Genomic DNA, 26,467 nt, shown 5'->3' with positions numbered 1-26,467 from the left:
TACTGGAGAGCACATCTTGCACTTCGGCTGAAAGATCAGCGATCTTTGGGAAAGCAGCTAAGTAGAAAATTGAGAGAAGGCAGATTGTAGCATGATAGGAAATGAACACTTGGAAATGGAAGCAGTATAGACTTTAAGCTGGTAAATTTTGGAAGGGGAAGAAGAAAGAAAAAAAAACACCAGCCGATTAAAGGCAACCCAAACCTTTTCTTCTTTTTTAAACCGGGTACAAAAGGGCATCTGCACATATTTGAACACACGAGGGAAAATCTCCATGAAGGAAATGAATTTTAAAAACCTACAGAAAAGACAAATGAAGTAGGTTCCAGAGGCGGTGGCAGCATGGGCTGGGCAGGTTAAAGGAGTCAGCACATTTATTCCTCTGGGAGAAGAAAGGCGGGATAGATAAAAAGATTTGTGCTGAAGCGGTCAGGAGGGCCCTGACTGCCAGATTTTGTTTTTCCGTGTAGGTGATCCGATGGGGGCGCCGAGGAGGGCAGAGGAGGCCAGCGGCGACTGTTCCAAACTCCGTCAGTCCCCCGCTCGGCCAGAAACACAGGGTTTGTACCGCCCACTGGCGAACCCTAAGGCCCTGCCGCCCCCGAACCGACCACGAGCAGCTCCAACGTCCTCCGTCCGCACGTCGCGGCTCCCCGTTTAGAACAGGGGCTGGATTCAACCAGGAAGGTCCACTTAGGATTTCATACGAAGGCTCCTCCTCGTTTTCAGATATGTTAAGACAACCTTCTGAGCCAGGAGTTAAGGTACGCGAGGGCTGCGGAGATTTCTCAAAATGGGCACGGAACGTAATAAACAGGAGCTACCCCACGGGTCCTCTCCTTTCCTCCCTAGACCTTAACCGCCAGTTACTTGACCTTAGCAGGTGCAGCCCCTCCGTGTCAAGGTTCCCCTGCCGGACAGAAGGACAGAAGGACGGAAGGACGGCCTCGGCAAGGGTCAACCGCTTTCAGCTTGCCCCACCGCTTCTAGAGTCCTACTGGAAGGCGAGGCCAAAGCTGTCGCTTGGGGCATGAAACAGCAAGCTTCTACTGCGTGACAAGCTTTGTTTTTTCCCTCAAGGAGAAAGAACTATTTTCGACAAACACTGAAGGCCTCTGTGGGCGCTGGGATGCACCTTCGTTCTTCCACTTCCCGAGACATCACTTCTGTCCCCGTCACTCGCAAGGGAAATGGCTGCTTCCCCAGGCTCGTCTCAGCACTGCCCACCTGAATGTCGGGCGGGGGACAGAGCAGCAGGAGGGCTGCAGGCCTCGTTGGGGCACACCTCTCTACCCGCAAGCCAGAAGGAAAACAAGCCGAAGCTGGGCCATTTTCCCTTCCCCTTTTCGTCCGCTGGCTGTCATACCTCCCTCTTGTTTCCTCACAATGAAAAAGCCACTTAAAACCCTGAAACCTATTCCATTAGGGGAGCAAACAGATACAAACGGAGGCACACGTGACAACGGGGGGGAACTCGGTGCCACCCCGCCGACACCACTCCGCCAAGGGGAGAGGTAGAACTGCGCCCCGGGCGCATTCTACATTCAAATTCAAAATTTGTCTTGAGTCTGAGGTTGCAGGTTACTCACATAAACAGATGTTTTGCTGTTACTGAATTTTAGCCCCAAACATGGTCAGTTTCAGCGGTGACTCTCTCCTGTGTTAGTTAGGTAATGCCTGGCAGAGGCTCCAGAAGGATCCAGTATCCCCAGCAGAGCAGAGACAATATTCCTTCCAGGTTTCTGTTCACTTCTCCGCTTTCGCCTCAAAAACTCCTGGAACTCTAGAGCCGTTCTAATGGCCCTGATCGCCTCTACCAGGCCGAAGGGCCATGTGAACGTCAACTTTAGTCCTTTGTTCTGTGTATTTAATTAAGGTAGAGCTGGCAACATTCTAAGATACTCACGTGGGCATTGCAATGATCTGATCCGTGTCCACTGCGGAAGGATTCCTCCATATCGGCTTTATTCTAACGCAAGTGTAGGGGAAATGCCTTTTCTTAGTAGAGACAAAAATAGAGGTTTTCAGAATAAAAGTTTATTTAAGAATTAAGGGAAAACAAAAACATTAAAGCATAGGAATACATTGACTGAATACAAGTGTCTCGTTTGGTCTGAAATCCTGAAAGGTACTCTAACTACTTACCTGAGGTAGACTTAGGTTGGCACTGTCTCAAGAGAACCTCCATCCATCCCAGAAGTTACCTTCTAGTTTTGGTTACAGGCTCCCCAGTGGTCCTCTCCAACCTCAGGTTATGCTCTATGAACAACACCAACAGCTTTTCCCCCCCAGTTAAAAGCCCTCACCCTCAGACCTGTCTCATACCCCTAATGTTCTCCTTTTGAGGGATGGTCCATCCTTAATTTACTTAAAGACAAGAGACAATTACCGGAAAGATTAGTTGAAAGAAGGGGCGGGTCACTGCCCTGGCGACGATACAAACTCTGTCCCCTTCTCCAAGTTCTAATGACTAACAAGTAGCCACACGGACTAACTGTCATCACCACCAGGCCATGCGCCCAATACTATTTTAAGTATTACAACTGTCAAACATACACTAGTGACGGGCATGATTTGCACCGAAGAGAAACAAATACATCTTGCGTGTTTTGTCACACTGGGCCACTTTTCATGGTGTAAGAGCTGTGTGTGAAAATTACTAAAACACGTCAGATCGAATAAACTTCCAGCAATTGTTTTCAAACACAAAAAAAACAAAAAAGCAAAAACGAAAACACAAACAAAAAATCCCCTAGAATCAGATTCCTTATTATCACTATATGCTCTATCCACTGACCCTAAGATTATCAAGATCATCCACCAGTCATTAGGATCAAAGCTTAGAGCCACACACAAGGTAGCCACTGGCCACCCATGAGTCCGAATGCCAACTCTGGAGTTCGGGGATTTGTTAAAATAAACCAGAGAACCCAGACTAGCAACAACATACTGACTCACCAGTCTATAGTCCCAGATACTGGAGGAATCTTAAGGATTTATAGTAAATGTCTTTTAATCTGAGAGAAGGAAAAAACCCCTCAGAATTGTCCATTAATAATCCCTGGATTAATGATAGTATTTCTAGAGAATGTTAAAGATCATCATAATTATCCTGGTAAATTGCAGATACGTGCTCATCCTTAAACCTCTGATGAATTTGCCAACTACTTTTCCCTTCTAGCATTTAGAATCCTACACCCCAAGCCAAACAGATACCTTGCGTTGTGGTGACTGCAATCCTTTCCCTGGGAATAAAAAGTATTCTCTTTTCTTGGCAGAACTGAAATAAACGAAAAGCGTATCATTATGGGGCTTGATTTGCTATCAACAGCAGGGTTAACAGAGTGAAAAGAACACCAGCTTTGGAGTCGGGATAATCAGAATCAAGAAGTTTAGCTCCTCCATTAATAATGCATCATTATGTGTTCTTTTCTGTGCCTACTCAGGCTTAAACCTTTCTTTTGGTTTCCCTTAATCAGCCTGCGAGGATCTGAAGAGCGGGTCTCATCACTGAAAGAGACGTGATAAGGTCCCAACAACGTGCACGCTAGCAACGTCATGACGGTTCTGCTGAAATTTGCACTTCTGAGTTGGAAAGAAATCAATCTCTAAAGCTGAGGTTTCGAAAACCAGCGATCATCTCAAAGGTATTTCAGGGAAAGGAAACTTTTGAGGGGATGCCTTAACTCACACTAAAATACAAAAGCTGACTACTCTGCCTCTTTATGAGGTTGGCCCTCCGCAGGAGGAACCTGGGGGGACAGTTTCGATCTAGGGTCACTCCTCCCTGGCCGTTCAGTTCTTTTCACTACTAGCAAATGGTTCCCAGGCTACCATCAACACGCTAGTCCCCATTCTGGTCAAGAATAAAAAAGGGACAGAGGCAAAGTCAATACAATCCTTTCCCCCAACAGTAACACATGTCACGCCTTCTATCACAAGGTTACGGTCCTTTCCTTTATTGGATTTCCAAATTGTAAAAAGCGAAAGTAACCATTAAGTGGTTCCGATAAAAGAAAAGCATCTTTACCTGAGTTACCCATGAGGCCCACCGCGACCTGCCCTCACTCCTCCCAGAACGAGCTCCTGGGGATCTAAACACTGTTTACATACTGACTCCATTAAAAGTCACCTCTGCCATACGGGCCAACTAACTATGAGAACAGTTCTCTTCATACCTATTATATGTACACAGTTCACACACTTAGATCTCTCACTGGCAAAAAGTTCTCCGCAGAGTACGTTCTTTGGGACCCGATAAGGTAGGAGAGTTTCCGACAAGGCTTTTTTCAGACTCCAGGGGCTTTTTCACTTATGTGAGTGCCCCGGGATACCACAAGAGCGGATCACTGACAGAAGTTTTTCTCATTCAGAGACTCTGTAAGGTCCTTCCTCAGATTGGGTTTCTTTGGTGCAAACCCAAGGAGGCTCTCCCGATGAATGGATTTGCCACAGTCAAGACAAATAGACACACTTTCACCAGTATGGCTTCTCTGAAGAGTAAAAAAAAGTCACAGTTCTGTTAGAAGCTTTTTACGCACTCGCTGGGGTTTCTCCCCACCGTGGGCTTTCTGACATCCGATGCGATGTGCGTACTGTCTGAAGCTCTGTTGACACGGAGGGCATTTAGAAAGTCCTCTGGTGTGAATTCTCGTGGGATGGGGGGGGGGGGGGGGCGGGCACCGCTAGAAAGTTCTCTCACACTCACTGCATTTGCAAGGTCTCCCACCTGTACGAATCCCCTCGTGGGTGATCAGCTGTGAGCCTGGACTACGGGTTTTCCAAAACTCAGGGCATTTGTAAGGTTTCTCACTCGAGTGACTGATAAAAGTGTCCTGCTAGGGTAGCTCTCTGGGCAAACCATTTCTCAACTTCCCACAGTTGCATTCTCTGGTCCCCACGGAAGTCTGAGCTCCGAGGAAAGTCTGAGATTCGCCCAGAGTCCTTTATCTTATGAGTTCTCGGACACGTACATACACCTTCTATGGGATTAGAACTCCCTGTCTGATCAAGACATCTGTGAGGCTTCGGATGCATGGGGAGGGCTGAGCTCAAGACCCTTGTCACCCATATTACAGATATACGGTTTTTCACCGATGTGGATTGTCTGATGTTGCAGAAGGGCTGGGCTCTGGTGGAAGCTTTTATCGCACACGCTGTACTTATAACGCAGCTCTTCGGTCTGAGTTCGCATTTTCTGCTGGGCCACGAAGTCCATGCCTAGGAGGAAGCCACCCTCACATGTAGACCACTGGGGCGGTTTCTCGTCCATGTGAATTCTCTGATGCACGATAAGGTCTGAGCCACAGCTGAAGCTTTTCTCATATTCGAGGCATTTGAAAGTGTGAGTGTGAGTTGCCTGATGCCTGATCAGGTTAGCGCTCCGCGTAAAGCTTCTCATGCACTCCAAGCACTTATACGGCTTCTCGCCCGTATGGACTCTCTGATGTACAATAAGGTCTGATTTCTGGCCAAAGCACTTGTCACAGGCGCCACACTTGTAGGGCTTCTCCCCAGTGTGAACTCTTTTATGAACAATGAAGGCTGAACGGTGTCGGTAACTTTTCTCACACTTGTTGCATTTATAGGGCCTTTCGCCAGTATGAGTTCTCTGGTGGCTGATGAGGTCTGACTTCCCACTAAAAGCCTTTTCACACTCCAGACACTTAAACGGCTTCTCGCCCGTGTGAGTTCTTCGGTGCCTTATGAGGTTCGTGCTTCGACTGAAGCATTTGTCACACTCGCTACACAGATACGGCTTCTCGCCTGTATGGCTTCGCTGGTGGACAAGCAGGTCGGAGCTCTGGCCGAAATTCTTGCCACAGATGTCACAGGTATAGAATTTTTTACCTGCGTGTGTCCTCTGGTGTCCCGAGAGGGCTAAGTGATGCCAGAAGCTCTTCTCGCATTTGCTGCATTTATAAGGTTTCTCGTAATTGTGGACCCTCTGGTGTGAAAGCAGCTCTGAGCTTTGGACGAAGGTTTTCTCACACATATCACATCTGTAAGGTTTCTCCCCAGTGTGGGATCTCTCGCACATAATAAGAGCTAAGCGTTCACACAAGTTTTGCTCACGTTCAAGGCACTGGTATAGCTGATCATCTATTTGCGTAATCTCATGCACATGAATAAAAATCTTTTTACCCTTCTGAGGGCATCCATGATATATTTTCCTTTTCTGAGTTCTCTGATTATATCTCTCTTCCGAAGCGCACATTTTCTATGGCTCTCTCCTAGGGAGTTTTCCACTGGTCTTCTTGACCCATCGTTTTCTTCATAGCTGTTTGCTTGGTAAGAACTTGAAAGATACATCTGTTCTAGGCCTTTCAGTCATGAGCAGTTCGTCACTACAAGTTTCCAGCATCCTATACACTAATTCCTTACTTGGTATTTTCAACCCTGTGAGACAAAGAAGAAATATTATCTATCTTCCTGTGACTAAGAAAACAATGTTCAAAGTTAAAAATCACTGCAAAAAAGACAGAAATTCTCCAGCAGAGTCCATAAGTGCTCTAGTTTTCACAAGGGTTGAAATCAGTTAGTTTTCCTCTTTTCTTTTTTTAAAGAAAAAAATTTTTTTTAATGTTTTTCTTTATTTTTGGGACAGAGAGACAGAGCTCGAGCAGGGGAGGGGCAGAGAGAGAGGGAGACACAGAATCCGAAGCGGGCTCCAGGCTCCGAGCTGTCAGCACAGAGACTGACGCGGGGCTCGAACTCACAGACTGTGAGATCATGACCTGAGCCGAAGGTGGACGCTCAACCGACTGAGCCACCCAGGCGTCCCAGTTAGTTTTCCTCTTTTCTAATACGAAACCGGTCAGTGACACAGCTGAGGACAAGACCAGTCAGGATTATTTCTGTTATGAACCTGGGTGATCTCAAAACCAGGGTTCCTCCCCTTCCCCTCGCTTCAACCGAATAATCAAGAGGCCGAACAGCTCCTCATAGCGCATAATAGGTGCTCAAAGCTAGAACAGAAGTTATTTTGCATCCACAGACACCTAAAGTAACCTACGAAAACGCTGATGCAAAGGTTGTTTGGTGTATGTACACTCTTCTGGGGACAGAGCCCATGGTTCCTCAGCTGTGACGCGTAGGACTGGGCACCCGCACACTCAGGTGACATGAAAACAGCAGGAGGGTTGAGTATAGCACGCTAGTAAGCGTAACGGACCAGAACCCAAAACACAACAGCTCCAGAAGCGGCAGCAGCAGTGGCCACCTGAATTCAGACAAAACAAGGAGTCAAAAGGATCTAGAAGGTGGAAGGCTTTCTGCGTCATCAGTCTGCTAATCAGTTTTCCAATTTCCCTGCAACAATTCGGTAAGCTCTCCATGTGCAGGGCACGGAGACGGCTGCTGTGATAGAAAAAAAAAAAAAAAAGTTATTCATAAACATAAGAAGAAATACCACGGCTTCAAATGTCAGCTCAAAAAAGTTCTAATGTTTAGGTTTAGGGGATGAGAGGAAACGGAACGGGGTGGGAGTAATGAGCGCGGTTTCTCGAGTGCAGACACGGGTCCGCAAGAAATGTAACGCTGAAACCACGGCAGAAGGACAGAATGAGAGAGAAACGTGACGCACGGCTACCAGAGCAGTGAAGTCAACGGCTCGGAGCAGGGGAGGGAGGTGAGCTTGAACAAGAGACAGCACGCTTATGCTACATGCGGTTAAGTATACACCTCCGATTTCAAAAAATCTATCACGTCACCGTGATCGTCAAAGCCGTTCCAGACGTGACATTTTTGGGGGTCCAAACTACAAGTTCCAGATGACTCTCGCTGCGGCGTTAAGAATTCCTTACACTCCCAGATCATTTGATGATGGGTACCCTAGGGAACAAGGTCACCAACCTGATCCATCAAATGGACCTCTGCCACCCAGTAAAATACCTTCAGAGTGAGCCCATTTCTGTCCTCACGAGAGAATGAATACTCCTATTATTTACCAGCGCGCCGAGCGCCAGAGGTCACCTCGTTGACTCCTGCGCGCGTGTCTCGGAGCGCTAAGCGGGTGTCTGCAGCGGGACACTTACCGCGGTCACTGAGGGACCAAGTGATCCAGAAACTACCACCAACAACACACAGCGCACGAAGCACCAAGTAGCCTGGGGCTGCCATCGTCGACCCCCAAAGCCTGAAGTGTCACAAAGGACGCTTCTTATTCGCTAGGGTTTGCAACGAAACGCCTCGTGTCTGCTCCTGCCTTACTGACCCGTCAAGGACAAGTTCGGCACAGGCGGGGCGGTGGCGCACAGACCCTGCCTCCTCCGCCCCCGTCCACCCGATCTCCGTTCCTGTTCTTTCAGGTCCTCGGCCAAAGCCTTGGAGTCCTCCTGTGACCTTCTCCCTCACACCCCACAACGGAGCCATCGGCAGACTCGCTGGCTCCATTCTCAGAACGAGAACCCAACTGCCTCTCTCGCCGGCCGCGAGCCAAGGAGACGTCTCGGAAGACACCAAGCCCGACGCTTTGATCTTGGACCGTCAGCCTCCGGAACCGGGAGAAAATAAATTTGCTCTTTACACCACTCAGTCTGTGGCACTTCGTCACGGTAGCCCCAGAACTCAGGCCACCCTCCCGTCACCACCTCCTACACTCAGACTCTCTGCTCCGCGGCCGGCGGAACCCGTGTTAAAACAACAGAATGTGGGGGTGCCTGGGGGCTCGGTCGGTTAAGCCTCGGACTCTTGGTTTCTGCTCAGGTCATGACTCGGGGTCCTGATCCCAGCGTCTTGAGATCAAGCCCGGCGGAGCCTGCTTGGGACTCCCTCTCCCTGTCTGCCCCTCCCCTCTCACACTCTCTCTAAAAAGATACAAACAAAGAAGCAGCCCAGACAACAGGGCAAGTCCTCTGTGCCCCCGAAGAACAGCCTGCGGCTCTGCTGACCCCGCGGCCTCCCCCACCTGCTCTCTCACCGGCCTGCTCCCCGCACGTCCCCATCGCACGTCCCCACCTGGCCACATGGCCTCTGGGCTGTCCTCACCCACGCTCCCCAGGGCCTCTGCCCCTCCCGGTGTGGCCCCTAGCTCTCTTCCTCCAGGGGTGTGCCCGGCGCCCTCTCAATTCCTCTGTTTCTTCAAATGTCTTTCCCAGGAGGCCTCTCCCGACCCCCGCGTTTAAAACAGGGAGCTGCCCGCGTGCTCCCGGCTTCCCAACCCCTCTTTTTCGCTGTTCTCCACCGCGTCTGCCATCTTCTGATACGTGATGTGCTCGGGTCGTTGAGGCCTCTGGCTGAAGCACGACAAGGATGTCTGGGTGTCGTGTGTGCGCTTTCTCCCGTGTACACGGCAGGTCTTTACCAGGCACCTCCGGTGCGTGCACCACTCCCCCTACCCCCCCCCCCCCAACTGTTGTGTCCCTGCGGGAAAGGAAGGGGGTCGAGTGCCGCTGTGCCCGGGCTCAGTCCCGGAGACAGGACGCACGTTGCTGAGGCCTAGACACGGCGGCTTACCTGGGAGCTAGCTGGGAGAGCGGCTGGCTTCCTGGCCCCGCGAATCCGGTCTCTCTCGGCAGCCGGCCTTCTGTAAGACATGACGGTATGACAGGGACAGTCACAAGCGAGTGGACTTGGCCCTAGAGCGTTTCACTCGACGACTCCGAAAATGGGTAAAGTTTCCTTAAGAAAACTTAAGGGTGTTCTCCCACAAGCCCTTACACTGAGTCCTGAGAGATGAATCGTCCTAACCCATCCCGCGTGGCTCTCCAGAAAGGGGACAAGAATCTGAAAACCATCTGCATAATCTACGTCCTCCTCGGGGTTCTGACACGGAGGGGAAGGGCCCCCAAGGCCAAATCTCAGGAGAGACACACGCAAAGGTGACACCCTGGCCGCAGGAACGCAGGCCGCCCCATCCGCAGCCGTGGGGACAACCTGCACAGCAACAAGGCCCAACTTTACTCGGTGCTGTGGGCAGGCCTCAGGCTCTGGGGCATCGAGAGTCTACACCGGCCCCAGCCGCCTTCTGTTTCAGCCGCACGCAACTCAGGAGGCGGCCGATGACGGGCACTTGACGGGCACGAGAGTTAGAGTGCCCAGGCCGGTCCCCGACTCCTTCCCTCAGCAGACTAGACCTGCCATTTCCGGGCCACTGAGGCTTCAGGTCCCTCGAGGGTCCCGCTGCCACCAGGGATCAGAAGCCAGAGCGGAAGGGCTCAGACCCAGACAACACACGGGCCGGGCAGAGGCTCTGCATGACACTCGTCCAGAGCTGCCACCACGCGGACGACCTATTTCCTGGCTCTGGCTCCAGGTAAGACGGGGTAAACACAGGCCATCCTCGGCCCCCCTCGGAATCTTCGTGAAACCTGGCCAGGAAGCACAGGCCAGCTACCCGAGGACTCTGGAAAGGAAACGGCACGCAGGTCAGGAAAGACGGGAACCTCAAGCACAACCCAATTTCTGTTGATGTTGATGTTGTTGTTGCTGTTGTTCCCTTTAGCAGCCCCCCGGCCTGAACTCCACGCAGGCCGAAACGAGAGGTCAGGGAAGCCGTAGGTCGTAGTTCAACTAGATTTTTCAGAAAAACCTATGTGCTTCCATGACAAGGGCTTCATGCTAACTTCGGTCGAGGGGCAGAAAATGGATTAAAGATGGAAAAAGAACAGAATACTTCTGGAAGAACTACACAGAACACGGGAAGAAAAGAGAGTTCGAGAGGGGGTATCGGTGCTGCAGACACCCACACGCACACCCACACCGCCCCGGCATGCCTCTAGCTCTGTAAGGACAAGAACAAATGCACCGAACAAACACACCCCTTCGCCAAATGCCTCGGGTGAGCTCTCAGCGGCAAGCCACCGAGTGGAGCAGGGCCAGGGCGAGGGGAGCAGGGCTGAGGGGAGCAGGGCCAGGGCGAGGGGAGCAGGGCTGAGGGGAGCAGGGCCAGGGCGAGGGGAGCAGGGCTGAGGGGAGCAGGGCCAGGGCGAGGGGAGCAGGGCCAGGGCGAGGGGAGCAGGGCTGAGGGGAGCAGGCCCAAGAGAAGCAGGGCCAGGGGAGGCAGGGCCGAGGGGAGCAGGGACAGGGCGAGGGGAGCAGGGCCAGGGCAGCAGGGCGAGGGGAGCAGGGCCGGCTGAAGACACAGGCTTTGGGCCGCCAGGGTGCTGGAACCAGTCTATGACAGACACAACTCACTCCAAGTAGAAAATGTTTTCTTCAAGCTCTGATCAGAGCAGGACAGAAGGAAGGGACTCAGCCTGCACACACTTAGAGGCAGTCCCAGGGTGGCGATCCTTCAGAAAAGTAAAAAGGAAAGGACAGGAACCTTCTGGGCTGCACCGTGAAGGAGAAAAGGAGCAGAGAGGAATGTAAGGTCCTTCAAGATGATGGAAAAAGTTTTTTAGAAAAAAGGAAAATAAAAATACCATCTAGGGGCCCTTGGGTGGCTCAGTCTTAGCTTAAATATCCTACTGGATTCCGGCTCAGGTCATGATCTCATGGCTTGTGGGACTGAGCCCTGTGTCAGGCTCTGCACGGACAGCTCGGAGCCTGCTTGGGATTCTCTCTCTTCCTCTCTCTGCCCCTCCCCTGCTTGGGAGCATGTACTCGATCTCTCTCAAAATAAACAAACATTAAAGAAAAAACAAAAAAAGAAAAACAATGCCACAAAACTTTACCACAATGACAAAAGTGGTAAAGTGTTGCTGAATTAGCAGTCTTATTAAATATTTCACATTCTAGTAAAATAGACGTAATTCAACTAAAAACTAGGAAAAGAAACAAAAAACTAATATAACCTCACTGGTTATTGTATTAATGGCAGGTGAGAGTTAAGGTATACTACCAAAACCTGAAGAACCAGATAATTAAAGGCTAAATAAGAAAATGGTACCAAGGGGGTGCCCGGGGGACTCAGTCAGTTAAGCATCCGACTCTTGGATTCTGCTCAGGTCATGATCTCATGGTGTGTAAGTTTGAGCCCCACATCAGGCTCTGTCCTATCAGCTTGAGATTCTCTTTCTTCCTCTTTCTCCTTCCTTCCCACTCTCTCTCTGTGTCGAAAATAAATAAATAAAACTTAAAAAAAAAAAAGAAAAAAAACTACGAAAAGAAAAAAGAAAAAGAAAATGGTACCAAGGCATTACAAAGATCTATGTTCCAAGGTAGCCATTATAACAAAAACGAAACATTCTAGATTTTTTTTAATGAAAAGCAACAAGTAGTTGAAAAAACAAGTATAAATAATATGATCACGCTGAGACCAAACACATCAATCATATCGATAAATGAGTTGTTTTACTCACCCACTAAAATTTTTTAAAAAAATTTATTATTTTTATTTAATAAAATATTAAATATTGTAATATTTAAAATAAATACATTTATTATCTTAATAAGAGTAGGAGACACAGAATTCGAAGCATGCTCCAGGCCCTGAGCTGTCAGTATAGAGCCTGATGCGGGGCTCAAACCCACGAGGTGTGAAATCATGACCTGAGGCGAATTGGACACTTAATCGACTCACTCACCCATTAAAAAATTTTTACTGTGGCTCAAGAAGCAAGACCCAACTACATGCTAAACGCAAGAGACACCTAAAACAAAGATTTGAAAAGGCTGAAAACACAGGGACAGAAAAAAGGATACGGGGCAAATAGAAACAATAAAAGTAGGGTTTGTTTGGTTGTTTTTTTTTAAGATATCAGGAAGAGAATTCAGCCAAAAAACATGAAACATGATAAAGGGCACCTTTTAATGTCGAAAGCCATATACTATAGCTTGACTTGTAACAGTTATGGTTTTGCACCAAATCACACAGCAGTCAACCTCATCAAGCAAAAACTACAATACATAACAAGAAATAGAGATACACACATTATTAATAAGAAAACTTAACATTCCACGGTCAGTAAATGGACATACAAAGTAGAACAAAAATAAGTTATGATGCGGAAAACTTGATCGAATTAGTAAGTAAATCTTAGGGATAGCTAAGGATAGTTATCTCCTAATAACAGGAAGTAAACTTTCTTCTCAAGCACACATGAATCAGTCACAGAATTCTGTCATATAGTAGGTCACAAAGAGAGCATCAGTAAGTTCCATAAAGTGACATCAAACTAAAAATTTATTGAAACATCAAATTAAAAAAGCCCCTCCTAAATGGGGAAAAATAAACTAATAAAAAAACTCTTCAGCAAATGGGGAGAAAAAACAAAATTTCTAAATAGTGACAATTAACAATATTACAGATTATAATCTATGGAATAAATTTAAAGCAGTGACCAAGGAATATTCATAGTTTTAAATATTTTTTTTTTTTAACGTTTATTTATTTTTGAGACAGAGAGAGACAGAGCATGGACAGGGGAGGGGCAGAGAGAGAGGGAGACACAGAATCGGAAACAGGCTCCAGGCTCTGAGCCATCAGCCCAGAGCCTGACGCGGGGCTCGAACTCACGGACCGCGAGATCGTGACCTGAGCCAAAGTCGGACGCTTAACCGACTGAGCCACCTAGGCGCCCCTAAATATTTTTACATCGATAAAAAGAATTACATGAACAAACTAAATTCTCAGCTCAAAAAGCTAAAAAAAAAAGGTAAATCAAAAGAAATTAAGGAAGAAAATAAAATTAAATACGGAAATCAGGAAACTGAAGAGAAAAACAACCTAATTATAAATCAAAATCCTACTTTGGAAAAAACGTAAACAACTGATAAACTACGAGCTAACTTAATGAGGAAAAAAGGGAGAAAGTACACGCTTACAAAGTAAGGAATAAATAATAGCTAAAACAAACAAACCCCGCCCCCACATACACATACCGTATCACTTTGCAGATTTCTGCACAAATAAATGTGCTAGTCTATGAAACAGACTGTTTCCTCGTGAAATACAATTCACCAAAATCACCCCCTTCAGAGACAGAAAGTTTTAGAACACGAATATGCACAGAATAAACAAAGATGTTAAGGAATTACCCCAGAAAAAAGCACTAGACCTAGATCATTCAAAAAAATTTTTTTTTTTACTCACGAACTGTGAGATCATGACCTGAGCCAAAGTTGGACACTCAACCGACTGAGCCACCCAGGCACTCCTGCACCTAGATTATTTCAGAAGAGTATTCTAACAAACTTACAAAGACCAAATAAACCTAATGTTTCATAAATATCTTCCAGAGCGCTTAAAAATGAACAAAACTTCTTTTTTTTTTTTTTTTTTTAATTTTTTTTTAATGTTTATTTATTTTTGAGACAGAGAGACAGAGCATGAATGGGGGAGGGTCAGAGAGAGGGAGACACAGAATCCGAAACAGGCTCCAGGTTCCGAGCTGTCGGCCCAGAGCCTGACGCGGGACTTGAACTCACGGACCGCGAGATCATGACCTGAGCCGAAGTCGGCCGCTTAACCGACTGAGCCACCCAGGCGCCCCACAAAACTTCTAATTTTTTTGTGAAAATGGTTTAACATTGACAATCAACCTGACAAAGAGTACAAAAATATTTTGTAGCCCAGTATTAAAGTGAAAAGTACTAACAAAAATCCAACATCACATTAAGGAAAGTAATATATCATGACAAAAGTGGGAGTTAGTCAAGGAATGCAAGATTTGTTCAATATTAGGAAATCCATTAACATAATACTGCATATTAACAGATCTATGGGGGAAAATCGTAATTATCTCCATAGATACTGAAGAAACTCACAACAGAAATCAACATCCATACCTGATGAAAATACTCAAGAAAGTAGGAATTAATGAATACTTCCTTTTATTTTTTATACGAATACTCCCTTTTAAATGATAAAATATACACTCCTTAGTCTTACAGCCAGTACCTAAGTGAGAAAAACTAGTCATTTCCAATGAGATCAGGAGCAAGTCAAGAATGACCACTATCTCCACTGTTAATAAACTCTGAGCTGGAAGTACTAGCCAACGCAATTAGAAACGAAAAGTCAATTAGAGGTTTAATAACTGAAAAGAGGTAAAATTATATCTGTTTGGAGATGTATGAGAGTATTACTAGAAAACTCTAGAATCAACATTAAAACTGACTCAAAAGAATTCAGTAAGGCAGCAGGATATAAAACTCACCCACAGAAACAAATAGCCCTTTTCTGTGCACAGACAACCGACTAGAGCATACAATGATAGAGAATATTCCTTGTACGATAACAGAAAATATGAAATACGCAAAAATAAATAATTTTGTAAAATAGAGAAGAGGAAGACTCTCAAACACTACTGAAGGACCTAAAAGTAGACCTGAACAAACGGAAAGGTATCTTTTGTTCTTGGATAGAATGACTCAATATAATGAAGACGTTGGTTCCTCGTACAAAGATGTGTGAATTAATGCAATTACAACAAAAAATAATATGCTTCTTCATGGAACCAGACCAAATGTGAGCAAACTATGGCCCACAGGTCAATTGTGGCCTGCAGCCTGTTTCCATAAAGTTTTACTGAAACAAGGTAACACTTACTCATTAACATATTGCCCATGGCTTCTTTCACACAGGCAGAGTTAAATAGTTGAGCAGAGACCATATGGCCCCCGAAACCTAAAGTACATACTTTCTGACGCTTCACAGACGTATCAGGAATGCCTGAGCTACCGTTATTACTCAAATTCACTTGGGAAAACCAACATGCAAGAATCGCCAGGAAACTATGAAAAGAAAGACTGGGGGGTGACTAACTCTATGAGACATTAAAATATAGTATAAAGCTTCTAATGTTAATATTCTGGTACAGGAATACATAAAAAGGTAAGTGGAATAGAATAGAAAATCCAGAAACAGATATCACCATACGTAGAAATTTAGTATACAATAAAGGTTATGTCTCAAATTACCAGGGAAAAGCTTGCTAGCTTGCTTGCTTGCTTGCTTGCTTATTTATTTATTTATTCATTCATTCATTCATTCATTCATTTATTTATTTATTTATTTATTTTAGAGAGCACATGAGTGGGGGAGAGACAGAGAGGGAGAGAGAGAATCCCAAGCAGGGTCTGCACTCTCAGCACAGAGCCCGATGCAGGGCTTGAGCTCATAACTGTGAGATCATGACCTGAGCCAAAATCAAGAGTCAGACACTTAATCGACTGAGCCTCCTAGGCGCTGAACTTTTAATAAACGATGTCAGAACATCAGGATAGTCACATGAAAACTGATACAATTTGATCTATACCCACATCACATACCAAAATCAATTCCAAACTGATCAGGGATCTGAATTTAACACGTTGAAACCACACAGGTACTGAAACATACAGATAACCTCAGTGTATAGAAAGGTTTTCAGCCTATGACACAAGATTGGCCATTTGACTAAAATAAAAGCATTTTGCATGTAAAAAGGAAAGAACAAAGTCAAAAGTCAATGACAAACTGAAAGAAAGTGTTTGTAACATATATTTGAGACAAACGAATATTTGTATCTATTAGATAAAGGTCTCTTAAAAATTGAGGGAAAAAAAACACTAAAAACCTGATAGGCAAAAAAATACACAAAAAAGATAGAAAAATGTTTCTCAAACACATAAAAAGATGTTAAATCTCACTCATATTTACAGAAATTTAAATTAAAAGTACATGAAATATCTAGGAATAGACAGGAGCTTTCTAAACTTGATAAAGAATACAAGAAAACTATAGCTAATATTATACTTAATGGTGAGAAGCTTGAATCTTTCCAGTTAAGACAAGGAAAAAGGTAAGGATGTCCTTCTTACTACTCCTTTTCAACATCATACTGAAAGTCTTAGATAATACAGTAAGACAAGAAGAGAAAATAAAAATTATACAGAATGGGAAAAAATAAACTATCTTTGCTTCCAGATCACATGATTGTCAGTGTAGAAGATACAAAAGTATCAACAAAAAACCTGGAATTAATTAAGCGATTATAGCAAGCATGCAGGATACAAAGATAATATACAAAAGGCAATCACCTTCTTCCACACCAGCAATGAATCTGAAGTTAAAAACGCAACATCATTAGCACCTATGCAAAATGATATACTTAAGTATTAATCTAACTTATGCATTAATCTAACTTCTGTATGTATGAAGAAAACATAAAACTCTGATGAAAGAAATAAAAAAGAACTAAATAAATGAACAGAAATCCCATGTTCATGGATATGCTGACATCTATGCTGTCAGGACGCCAATTCTTCCTAACTTGATCTGCAGGTTGAACTCAATTCCAATCAAAATCCCTGCAGGTTATTCTGTTGCTAACAACAAACTGACCCTAAAGTTTATACAGAGAGCAAAAGACCCAGAGAAGTCAACAAACTATTGAAAGAGAACAAAACTGAGGGACTGACACTACTCAACTTCAAGACTTGCTACAATGCTCCAGTAACCCATGTAGTATTGGTAAAAGAACAAATAGATCAGTGGAAGAGAGTCTAGAAATGGACTCATATAGCTGTAGTCTGATCTTTCGACAAAACAGCAAAGGCGATGCAATACAGAAAGATGTCTTTCAACAAATGTGGCAAGAACAACTGGACGTCCCCTGCAAGAATATGAAATAGACAGACTTTACGCTTTTCACAAAAATAAACTCAAAATAGGCCATGGACTTAAATGTAAAACACAAAACTATAAAACTCCTAGACGATAACACGGGGGAAATAAAGACAACTTTTTAGATAAAATACCAAAGGAATGACCTATGAAAGAAATAACAATCTGGATTTCATTAAGGTTAAAAACTTCTGTTTTGTAAAAGACACAGTCTAAAGCCACAGACTGGGAGAAGCCACAGACTGGGAGAAAATATTTGCAAAAGACATCTGATAAAGGACTGTTACCCAAAATATACAATGCATTTCTATATTCTTAAAACCCAACAAGGAACCTCCTGATTAAAAAAAGGGCAAAAGATCTGAACAGACAGCCCACCAGAGAAGATGTACAGATGACAAATTAGCATATGAAAAGATGCTCCGCATCGTATGTCATTGGGGAACTGAACGTTAAAACGAGATACCACTAAAAATTACAATGACCCAAATCCAGTACACTGACAACAGATGCTGACAAGGACGTGGACCAACAGGAACTCCCATCCATCGCTGGTGGGAACGCAAAATGGTACAGCCACTCTGGAAGGCAGTTTGGTGGTTTTTCACAAAACTAAACACACTCTTGGGGTGCCTGGGTGCTCGGTCGGTTAAGTGTCCAACTTCAGCTCAGGTCATGATCTCACAGTCAGTGGGTTCAAGCCCCACGTCGGGCTCTATGCTGACGGCTCAGAGCCTGGAGACTCTTCACATTGTGTGTGTCTCCCTCTCTCTCTGCCCCTCCCCCACTCACACTGTCTCTCTCAAAAATGAATCAACATTAAACACACACACACACACACACACAAAAACTAAACACACTCTTACATAGTCCAGCAACTGTGCTTCTTGGTATTTACCCAAAGGAGCTGAAGATGTGATGTCCACACAAACACCTGCACAAGGATGTTTACAGCAGCTCTGTGCACAATTGCCAAAACTCGGCAGCACCAAAGATGCCCTTCAGTCAATGAAAGGATAACCAAACGGTGCCACATCCAGACAACGGAACATCGGTTAGAGCTGAAATAGGAATGTTCCCCAGGGAAAGCCCTGGGGAAACCTTATGCGCATATTGCTAAGTGAAAGAAACCAGCCTGAAAAGGCCACAAACTGTACGATTCCAAGTACATGATATTCTAGAATAAACAAAACTATGGCATTGGTGAAAGAGATCAGTGGTTTCAGGGGTCGGGGAGAAGGATGAGTAAGCGGAGCACAGAGGATTTTCAGGGCAGTGAAACTCTTCTGTGACACCATAAATGGTGACAGACGCCATTATACATTTGTCAAAGCCACGGAATGTACAACACAAAGAACGAACCCTCAAGTAAATCAAGGCCTTTGGGGGATAATGGCATCTCAATGTAGGCTCCTCTGTAACAGCTGTAGCACTCTGGTCCCAGAGGTTGACAGACAGCTGGGGAGGCTGGGGGGGGGGGGGGGGGGCGGGTAGAGGACGTAAGGCAGCTGCTTGCACTCTCCACTCAATTTTGCTGTGAACCTACGAGTACTCTCAAAAACGTCTATTTAAAAAAATGAAATAATTAAAAAAGGTATGTGAAATATTGTTTCTCACCAATCAGGCCGGCATCCATTGAAAAGTAGGACAGCGCATTTTGTCGTCAAAACTGTGGGGCAACAGACACGCTTGTGTTGCTAGAGGGAAGGCCAACTGACACGACGCTCTGGCCGGGAGTTTGGCAGCGCTCCTAAAACTAGATCTGCATTTGTATCTGACTCAGCGGTCCCATCTCTAGAAATCGGCTCTGAAGATACATCTCCAACGATTTAAACATATACAAGCACGAAGTTGCGCACCGTAGCCAAGGTCTGCGGTTTGAAAATATTTAAACCACTTCAACGCCCATGTGAAGCAAAGTGGTCGAACAAACCTGGTATAACAGAGTACTACGCACCTGTAACAAGGAAGAAAACCTTTGTGAATTGACACGAAATGATTTTCAGGATATACCATAAATTTCAAAAAACAACAGTCGAGAAACACACGCCACATTTTGTGGGGTGCGTGGGTGGCTCAGTCGTTAAGGGTCCGGCTCTTGGTGTCGGCTCGGGTCACGGTCTCACCATCTGTGGGTCTGAGCCCCGCATCGGGCTCGTTGCTGACAGTACAGAGCCTGCTTGGGCTTCTCTCTCTCCCTCTCTCTGCCCCTCCCCCCACTCTCAAAAAGGAAAAAAAAAAAAAAAAAAACAAGAAAAACATCCACTCCATTTTGTGTAAGAACGAAGTAGAAATAAAAAACTTACACATGTATCTATTCATCTGGCCACAGACAGCTTTGGAAAAGGTGAAAGAAGACACTAACGCGCGTGGCTACTATCCCGTGGGGGGCGAAGCCGCAGTAAGAGCACAGGAAAACGGAACTGGTGTCAACAGGTGACGGAGGGAGAGTCACGCTTCCGCGAACCTACGTTGTTTGTCACACGCACGTTTTTACTTTCACAACTGTTACATTCCACACGCTCAGTAAGTAAACAGGCAAGACGCCTGAGCAAAATGTTACAATGTAATACAAGCGAAACAAATGAGTCAGTGTTTCAAATGAAGAATCCCCAGAAGGCGACACACTCAAATGGTACTTTAATATGATACTAAGAATATAAACCCAAGTTGAAGATAAAAAGAACTATCAACAATTATTGCACTCTAATTAGCAGGGCTATTTCCCCCTGTGGTGGTGAAGATGTACTACCTACTGTATACCCTAGGACTGAACAAATAAGTAAATATACTACTGGCAAAATGGCACACAGATTCCTTATCGTCAGAGAAGGGAGTTACAAATATAGAAAAGAGAACTCTAGTGTTTACCTGGAATTAGAAGTATCAGGAGGTCAAATTTTTTAAAACACTTTTTAAGTTTATTTATTTTGAGAGAGCAAGGGAGCACATGAATGGGAGAGGGGCAGGATGGGGGGGGACTGAGGATCCAAAGTAGGCTCTGTGTTGACTGCAGAGAGCTCAGTGTGGGGCTCGAACTCATGAACTGTGGGATCATGGCCTGAGCTGAAGTCAGATGCTCAACCGAGCCACCCAGGCGCCTCAGAGATCAAGTTTTTAAGTATATACAGAACACAGAAATGCATGTATGTGTCAAAGTGCACGTTTATTTTATCTTTCTAATAATGTCTGCTGAAAGGTCACAGAAAGCATGAAATCTTAGTGGTAAGGAGCACACCAAGCACTCAGGTCTTGTTTCTAAACACCATTCTCCCCTGAAAGCGATCAGGGCTCCTGGGAGAAATGTTGATTCCGGGCTTTAGAAAGTACAAGATGAGCCCGGAGCACCTTGTGCCAGAAAATAAGCAAGTGCTCAGAAAGTAGTGACAAGATGGGAAAAGGACCCAGGAGCCAGGCCGAGGGGGCTGCTATTACCCAAATCCGGAACAAACAGAACATCAAAACAAGCAATAAGCTAGTAACACAGTAAGAATCCATGAATCTATACATATATATATATATATATATATATATATATATATATATATATATATAAAAGCAAATAGAGAAGGGAGTTTTTCTTATACTAAAAAGCCAACAATTAAACGTAGAAGAAAAGATGTAATTTTAAAAGTCACGATGTCCAATCAAAAGAAGAATATGAATTATTTCAGGTAAAAATCTAGTGGGTATAAAGTTTGTGAGATCAGGATATTGACACAATCTGAAAATATCTCCCTACTAGATATTTAATAATTACAGAGACAAGGAGAGTAACTTCATAGGACACAAACCTGGAAGCCACGACTTAAACCCAGTGATCAAAGTCACTGTCACCAGTAACATGGTATATAACTTGCCTCCTACTAGAACGTGCAGTACAGAACGCACCCCTGGGCCACCTTGTCAACAACGTATAACCTGAATCTGATCACGAGGAAACATCGGACAAACCCAAACTGAAGGAAATCCTACTAAATACGTGGCCTAAACTCTTAAAAAAAGTCAAGGTCATGAAAGACAAAGTCTGAGGATATGTGTGCCACAAGCAAGAACACATGACAATTAAATGAAATGGGGGGGGGGGGGTGGTGGATTGATCTTTGTAAGAACCGGGTTTTTCCCTTTTCTTGAAAAGGCCATTAGTGGAACAATGGGGTAAATTTGAATAAGATAATATTACATGAGTTAATATCTTGACTTTGATAGCTGTAATGGTAAGAGAACAGCCTTGTTTTTAAGACAGGAACTATTGAGTATTTAGGACAGGCTCTCTCAGCTGGGGTTCGAGGAAAGAATGAAGCTCCACAGAAAATGATTTGAGTAACTGTTTTTTTCAATTCTCCCAAGAATGGCATGTAGCTAGTAGCATTGTACGTGCACAAGAAAGCAGTTAATTCATTACATACCTTAGGACTTTAGGGCTTAATTCTCTTAAGACTTTAGGGCTTAGCCTGTCGTAAGACTTCAGGGCTTCATTCTCTCATAGTTTGACAAGAATCATTATGGCTATAACCTACTCTCAAAAAGTGCAGGAAAAAAACGCACATGTATGCATATGTAGGTGAATACAGACACACACAGAATCGTAACGCAAACACAGTACAACGGTAACATTTAGGACTGCTGGGCAAAGGGTACAGGACTACTCTGTATGATTTTGCAACTTTTGTGTCAGTCTGAAATTATTTCCAAATTAACAGATATTTCAGTTTGTTTTTTAAAGAACACGGTAGCAGCGAGTTGATATATTGTGCTAACATTGAACGTTCAAGTTCTGGAATCAGGTTTTGGTTCAAATTCCCACTGGGCTCCCCTGTAGACACAGGAACCCGGGTAAGGAAAGTACTTACCTTCCTTCTGCTTCCATTTCCCCTGTGATAAAATACGTAAGGTACCATGGCCTGCCGTAAGCAGCTGCCATGACAACCGAGACGCTGCCACTAAGGACCCAGCTCCATGCCTGAGAATCAAGGGATGCTCGATGAATGACAGGCTCTATTATTTTCTTCATTCCATCTTCACACACATGAAAACCCGAATATTTATCGAGTCTATCCTCCGTGTCTGTCTCTTGTGCAAAGCCTTGTTCAAAGCCCATTTAAACTTAATTAGCTAAATCATAAACAATAACTCAGGTGCCCCTGAACGTTCTGTCTTTTAAGCTGTGTGGGGCGCCTGTACCTCCGTCGGTTAAGCGTCCAACTTCAGCTCAGGTTGTGATCTCACGGTTCAAGAGCTCGAGCCCCGCATCAGGCTCTATGCTGACAGCTCAGAGCCTGGAGCCTGCTTCTGATTCTGTGTCTCCCTCTCTCTCTGCCCCTCCCCTGCTCGTTCTCTGTCTCTCTCACTCTCAAAAATAAACAAACATTAAAAAGATAAAATAAAATGTGTATTACTGCAGTATGACTGCTAAGGTCAAAAGGGGAGCAGAGTGGAAACAGAGAATTCTGAGTCTGGTCATAGCCTGGTAAGTGAAATCAGAGTATTCCCGACTTAACAGGCCAGGGTAGCCTATCTGCCCTAAGTAGCCAATAAAACGGGGGGCACCAAGAAGAAAAAACTTAAAACATAAGGAAATCATTTTCTTATTCGCATCTCAGTCTTTTGGATGTCAGCACCTAGAAGACAAAATACAGTCTAGTTGTCCAAACTTCCTGAGCTCCAAGATGTTTCAATGGTTTCGTAGCACACTCAGAATAAAGCCTGGTTTTCGCTGTTCTACGTCCTGTGGCACCCCTGCCTACCATCAGCCTCGCGAGCCTGGCACTTGTTCCTTCTGCCTAGAATGCTCTCCCCCCAAGTAGCTTGCTTCCTTATTTGATTCCAGTCTCTGAACATTAATTCCTCAAAAGGAGGCACCCCCTGGACTACTTTATGTGAGATAGCGGGGTCCTCTTATCCTGTTCCATTTCTCTAATAGCACTTCCCATCCAACGATGTGGAATATATTTTATACCTGTTCATTTGTTTCTCCCTCCTACTAGAATATAACTTCCATTAGGGTTAGGCCTTAGTCTATTGTCCCCTGCAACATCCCCAGGATCTAGGATACGCCGTTGAATGAAACCTATGACCAAACGGCACGACAAAAAAAAGGGCCGTCATAATTCTCAGAACCCCCAGGGCAATGCAACTGGCTAGGCTAGCAGCCCTGGCTGGTCCACTCGGCAAACTCAAACATATCCTGCAAGTCTTAGATTCAGGGTACCCTCTTCCAAGAGGTTTCTCTTATCTCACCCTAGCAAGACACTGGTTCTCTCTTCCATCGGTAGAGTCACAGTGTGCAGAGTAAGCAGGCAGGCAATAAAAGTCCAGGCAGAGAAACTGAGTTTAGAACTTCAAAGTGCAAGGTTAAGGATGCATGGGACAAAGAGACAAAGGTGACAGAAGATTAATCTAAAAAACAGGTAATGCCAACTGTATCAGGCCTGAGGCTAGGGATTGTCCCCTTTCTTTTACTTTTTTAAAGCTTATTTCTTTATTTTGAGAGAGATACGGGAGGGGGCAGAAAGAGGGAGAGAGAGAGAATCCCAAGCAGAGCCAGACTCAGAGCTCAAACTCACAGAACTGTGAGATCATGACCTGAGCCAAAATCAAGAGTCGGACGCTCAACTGACTGAGCCCCCCGTCGACTCCCCCCTTCATTTATTTATTTATTTTTTTTAAATTTTTTTTTCAACGTTTTTTATTTATTTTTGGGACAGAGAGAGACAGAGCATGAACGGGGGAGGGGCAGAGAGAGAGGGAGACACAGAATCGGAAACAGGCTCCAGGCTCCGAGCCATCAGCCCAGAGCCCGACGCGGGGCTCGAACTCACGGACCGCGAGATCGTGACCTGGCTGAAGTCGGACGCTTAACCGACTGCGCCACCCAGGCGCCCCCCTTCATTTATTTTTAATTGATGGCACGGACTGTCTCATTTAATCTTCCCAAGAACTCTATAAAATAGGTATTAATACCAATATTTGCACCTAACAGATAGAAAACCTGATGCTTAGGGCAGTTAAATAATTACCCAAGAACTCACAGCTAGTAAGCAGAAGAGCCACGATTTAAATTTCGATCTTTTAACTACGGAGTCTGCCCAAGCACTGAGCATACTGCCTGTTCTGAGCCGCAAATCAACCAAGAAGCAATTACTACAAGCCTGTTGCGAGTATCCATGTTGGAAAGAAGTAGAAAATACATTCAAGTTAGTAGAATAGGATCCAGTTTTATCACTTTGCTATTTCAGGAGCTAAGAGAGTATCAGTCCCTTTTTCATGTTATCTTCTCCCACTCCTAGGCAGGCCCTCAGTCCCACCTCTCCTTCCCCCTCCCAAATCCACATTTATCTAGAAACACGCAACCTGGTATGCCACTTACCGTAACAACAAAGACTCGAGACAGTGTTCCTTCTGGCTTCAAAAGGTCTCTGGTCCATAAGTATTCACGGCACGCAATTCTGCCCTCTCCTGGAGGAAAAATCAATAATGCAGAAATGTATAGTTTTTTGGTGAAATTTGTATTTTTTCTGGAGCTGGCCATCTAAATATTGCTCCCATTTACTCCCCAGTCTGGTCAGCATCCTTCAACCACATCTTACCTCTTCCCACATTTGCTTACATTTTGTTTCTCCTCCAAGAGGCACCTGCTGCTGGCGGCCATCAGGTCCTTCCCAACCAGCTCTAGACAAAACACCAAGAATCCTTCTGGACAATGACTAACTTTAACTGAAGAAAGCCCTGAGTCCTGTTTCACTTGTTTGTTTAAATTTTTCTTTCTGCTAATTATCTTTTGTTTGCATTACCTCAACTTCTGAGGTCAAGGACCCATTCTTCTAACCACTCTACAGGCCAAGACGTAGTTGACAAGTGTATACGGTACCATTTTATATACAATGTAGCTTTCCAAGAATAGTTATAAGGTGGTTGAACACCAGATGGTTCTGTTCTTCTGCACATTTGAGTGCAATATAACTAATCTCTACCTTTAAGATGCTGGGGGAGGGGGTGGACTTCGTTCAAGGTCCTTCGGTTCCCCCCCCCCCCCCCGTAGGAAGAGATACAGATCGCTTAGAAAAGTGCCTGGTAATTAATATTTACTATTATCTCCCGGAGCGACCGTACCGAGCTTCTCATCTTTCAACTTTTCATTGACCGTCTTTCGGTCCGCCGTCGGGTGGCTGGGGGTCACAGACCCCGCTCGGCGGCGAGTAGCAGAGGCTGCTCTTGCCCTGCGGAGGCCGGGGGCCGGCGAGGCGGCGGGGGCTGCTTTCTGGTCCCGCCGCCCCCCTCCCACTCCCCCCGGGCCCCGCGGCCGCGCCCCTCCCAGGCCCCGCGGGCCGCGCTTACCCCGGCAGCCGCCGGCACCGCCCCTCCGCCTGGGACCGCACTTCCGGTTAGTCTCCGGACACTCGGCTCTGGGCTTCCCGGCGGCCGCAGCCTCCGCGGCAGTGGACCTCGGGGCCCACCTTCGGGAAGGGAAGGAAAGCAAACCTGGGGGGCGGACGAGAGCCGGGAGCAGCTCCCTTTGCGCGGCTCGGGAGGGGAGCCGGGGCCAGGCCGCCCACTGACCGCTTTAAGGGCCGACAGGGCCGGCTACGCGAGCCCTTTCAGCCAGGCTGGGAAGCGGCCGGCGCAGCCCCGCCCCCGCGAGTCACATGATCACCCCTGCTTCGGCGGCTGGGGCGTCCCGCCCCCAGCCTCTGGGCCAATGGGGGCTGAGCCCGTGTAGCGGGGCGGGGCCCCGGGGCGCCTGCGCTGCGGGCCCTCGGCGGTTCCGGGCGGAGCTGGCCAGGAAATGGAGAGTTCCTCGGAGGCTTGGGGTCCTGGGCTGAGGGGGGAGGTGGGTGCTCCGCGGCCACCTGGTCTAAGAGGAAACGACGTTGTTTAAATGACAGTGTCTGATTTCCGTGCCCTTTCCTCAAGGCAGTTAAAGGAGGACTCGAGCTAGGAGTAGCTTCACGGAGACGAGTGCGGACCCCGCGA

At 45.8% G+C, this 26,467-nt stretch overlaps 1 protein-coding gene across 4 annotated transcripts; it reads right to left on the bottom strand.

The window, feature by feature from the left end:
- Positions 1–2,015: 2,015 nt before the first annotated feature.
- ZNF322 (zinc finger protein 322) lies at positions 2,016–26,134 on the bottom strand. 4 transcript variants are annotated; one of them, XM_019425143.2, is made up of 5 exons: positions 25,832–26,134; positions 25,084–25,165; positions 24,864–24,952; positions 9,457–9,526; positions 2,016–6,399 (listed from the first exon to the last, which is right to left on the bottom strand). In XM_019425143.2, exon 5 carries the CDS (start codon positions 6,215–6,217, stop codon positions 5,009–5,011), a length of 1,209 nt encoding a protein of 402 aa, XP_019280688.1. In that variant the 5' UTR covers positions 6,218–6,399; positions 9,457–9,526; positions 24,864–24,952; positions 25,084–25,165; positions 25,832–26,134; the 3' UTR covers positions 2,016–5,008. The 4 variants fall into 4 exon arrangements, with proteins under 4 accessions (XP_019280688.1, XP_019280687.1, XP_019280686.1 ...); XM_019425142.2 differs by having other exon boundaries at positions 25,104–25,165; XM_019425141.2 differs by lacking the exon at positions 25,084–25,165.
- Positions 26,135–26,467: the final 333 nt, after the last annotated feature.

Source organism: Panthera pardus, unplaced genomic scaffold (genome assembly GCF_024362965.1).
Source record: "Panthera pardus isolate Hobbes unplaced genomic scaffold, ASM2436296v1 HiC_scaffold_17, whole genome shotgun sequence".
In the NCBI taxonomy this organism is placed as follows: domain Eukaryota; kingdom Metazoa; phylum Chordata; class Mammalia; order Carnivora; family Felidae; genus Panthera; species Panthera pardus.
Note: the sequence above shows the minus strand (reverse complement) of the source record. Positions and strands in the feature narration are given on the sequence as shown.

Coding starts and splice junctions, on each gene's coding strand:
- ZNF322 (XM_019425143.2), bottom strand. CDS start 6,217: ATGTGCGCTTCGGAAGAGAGATATAATCAGAGAACTCAGAAAAGGAAA.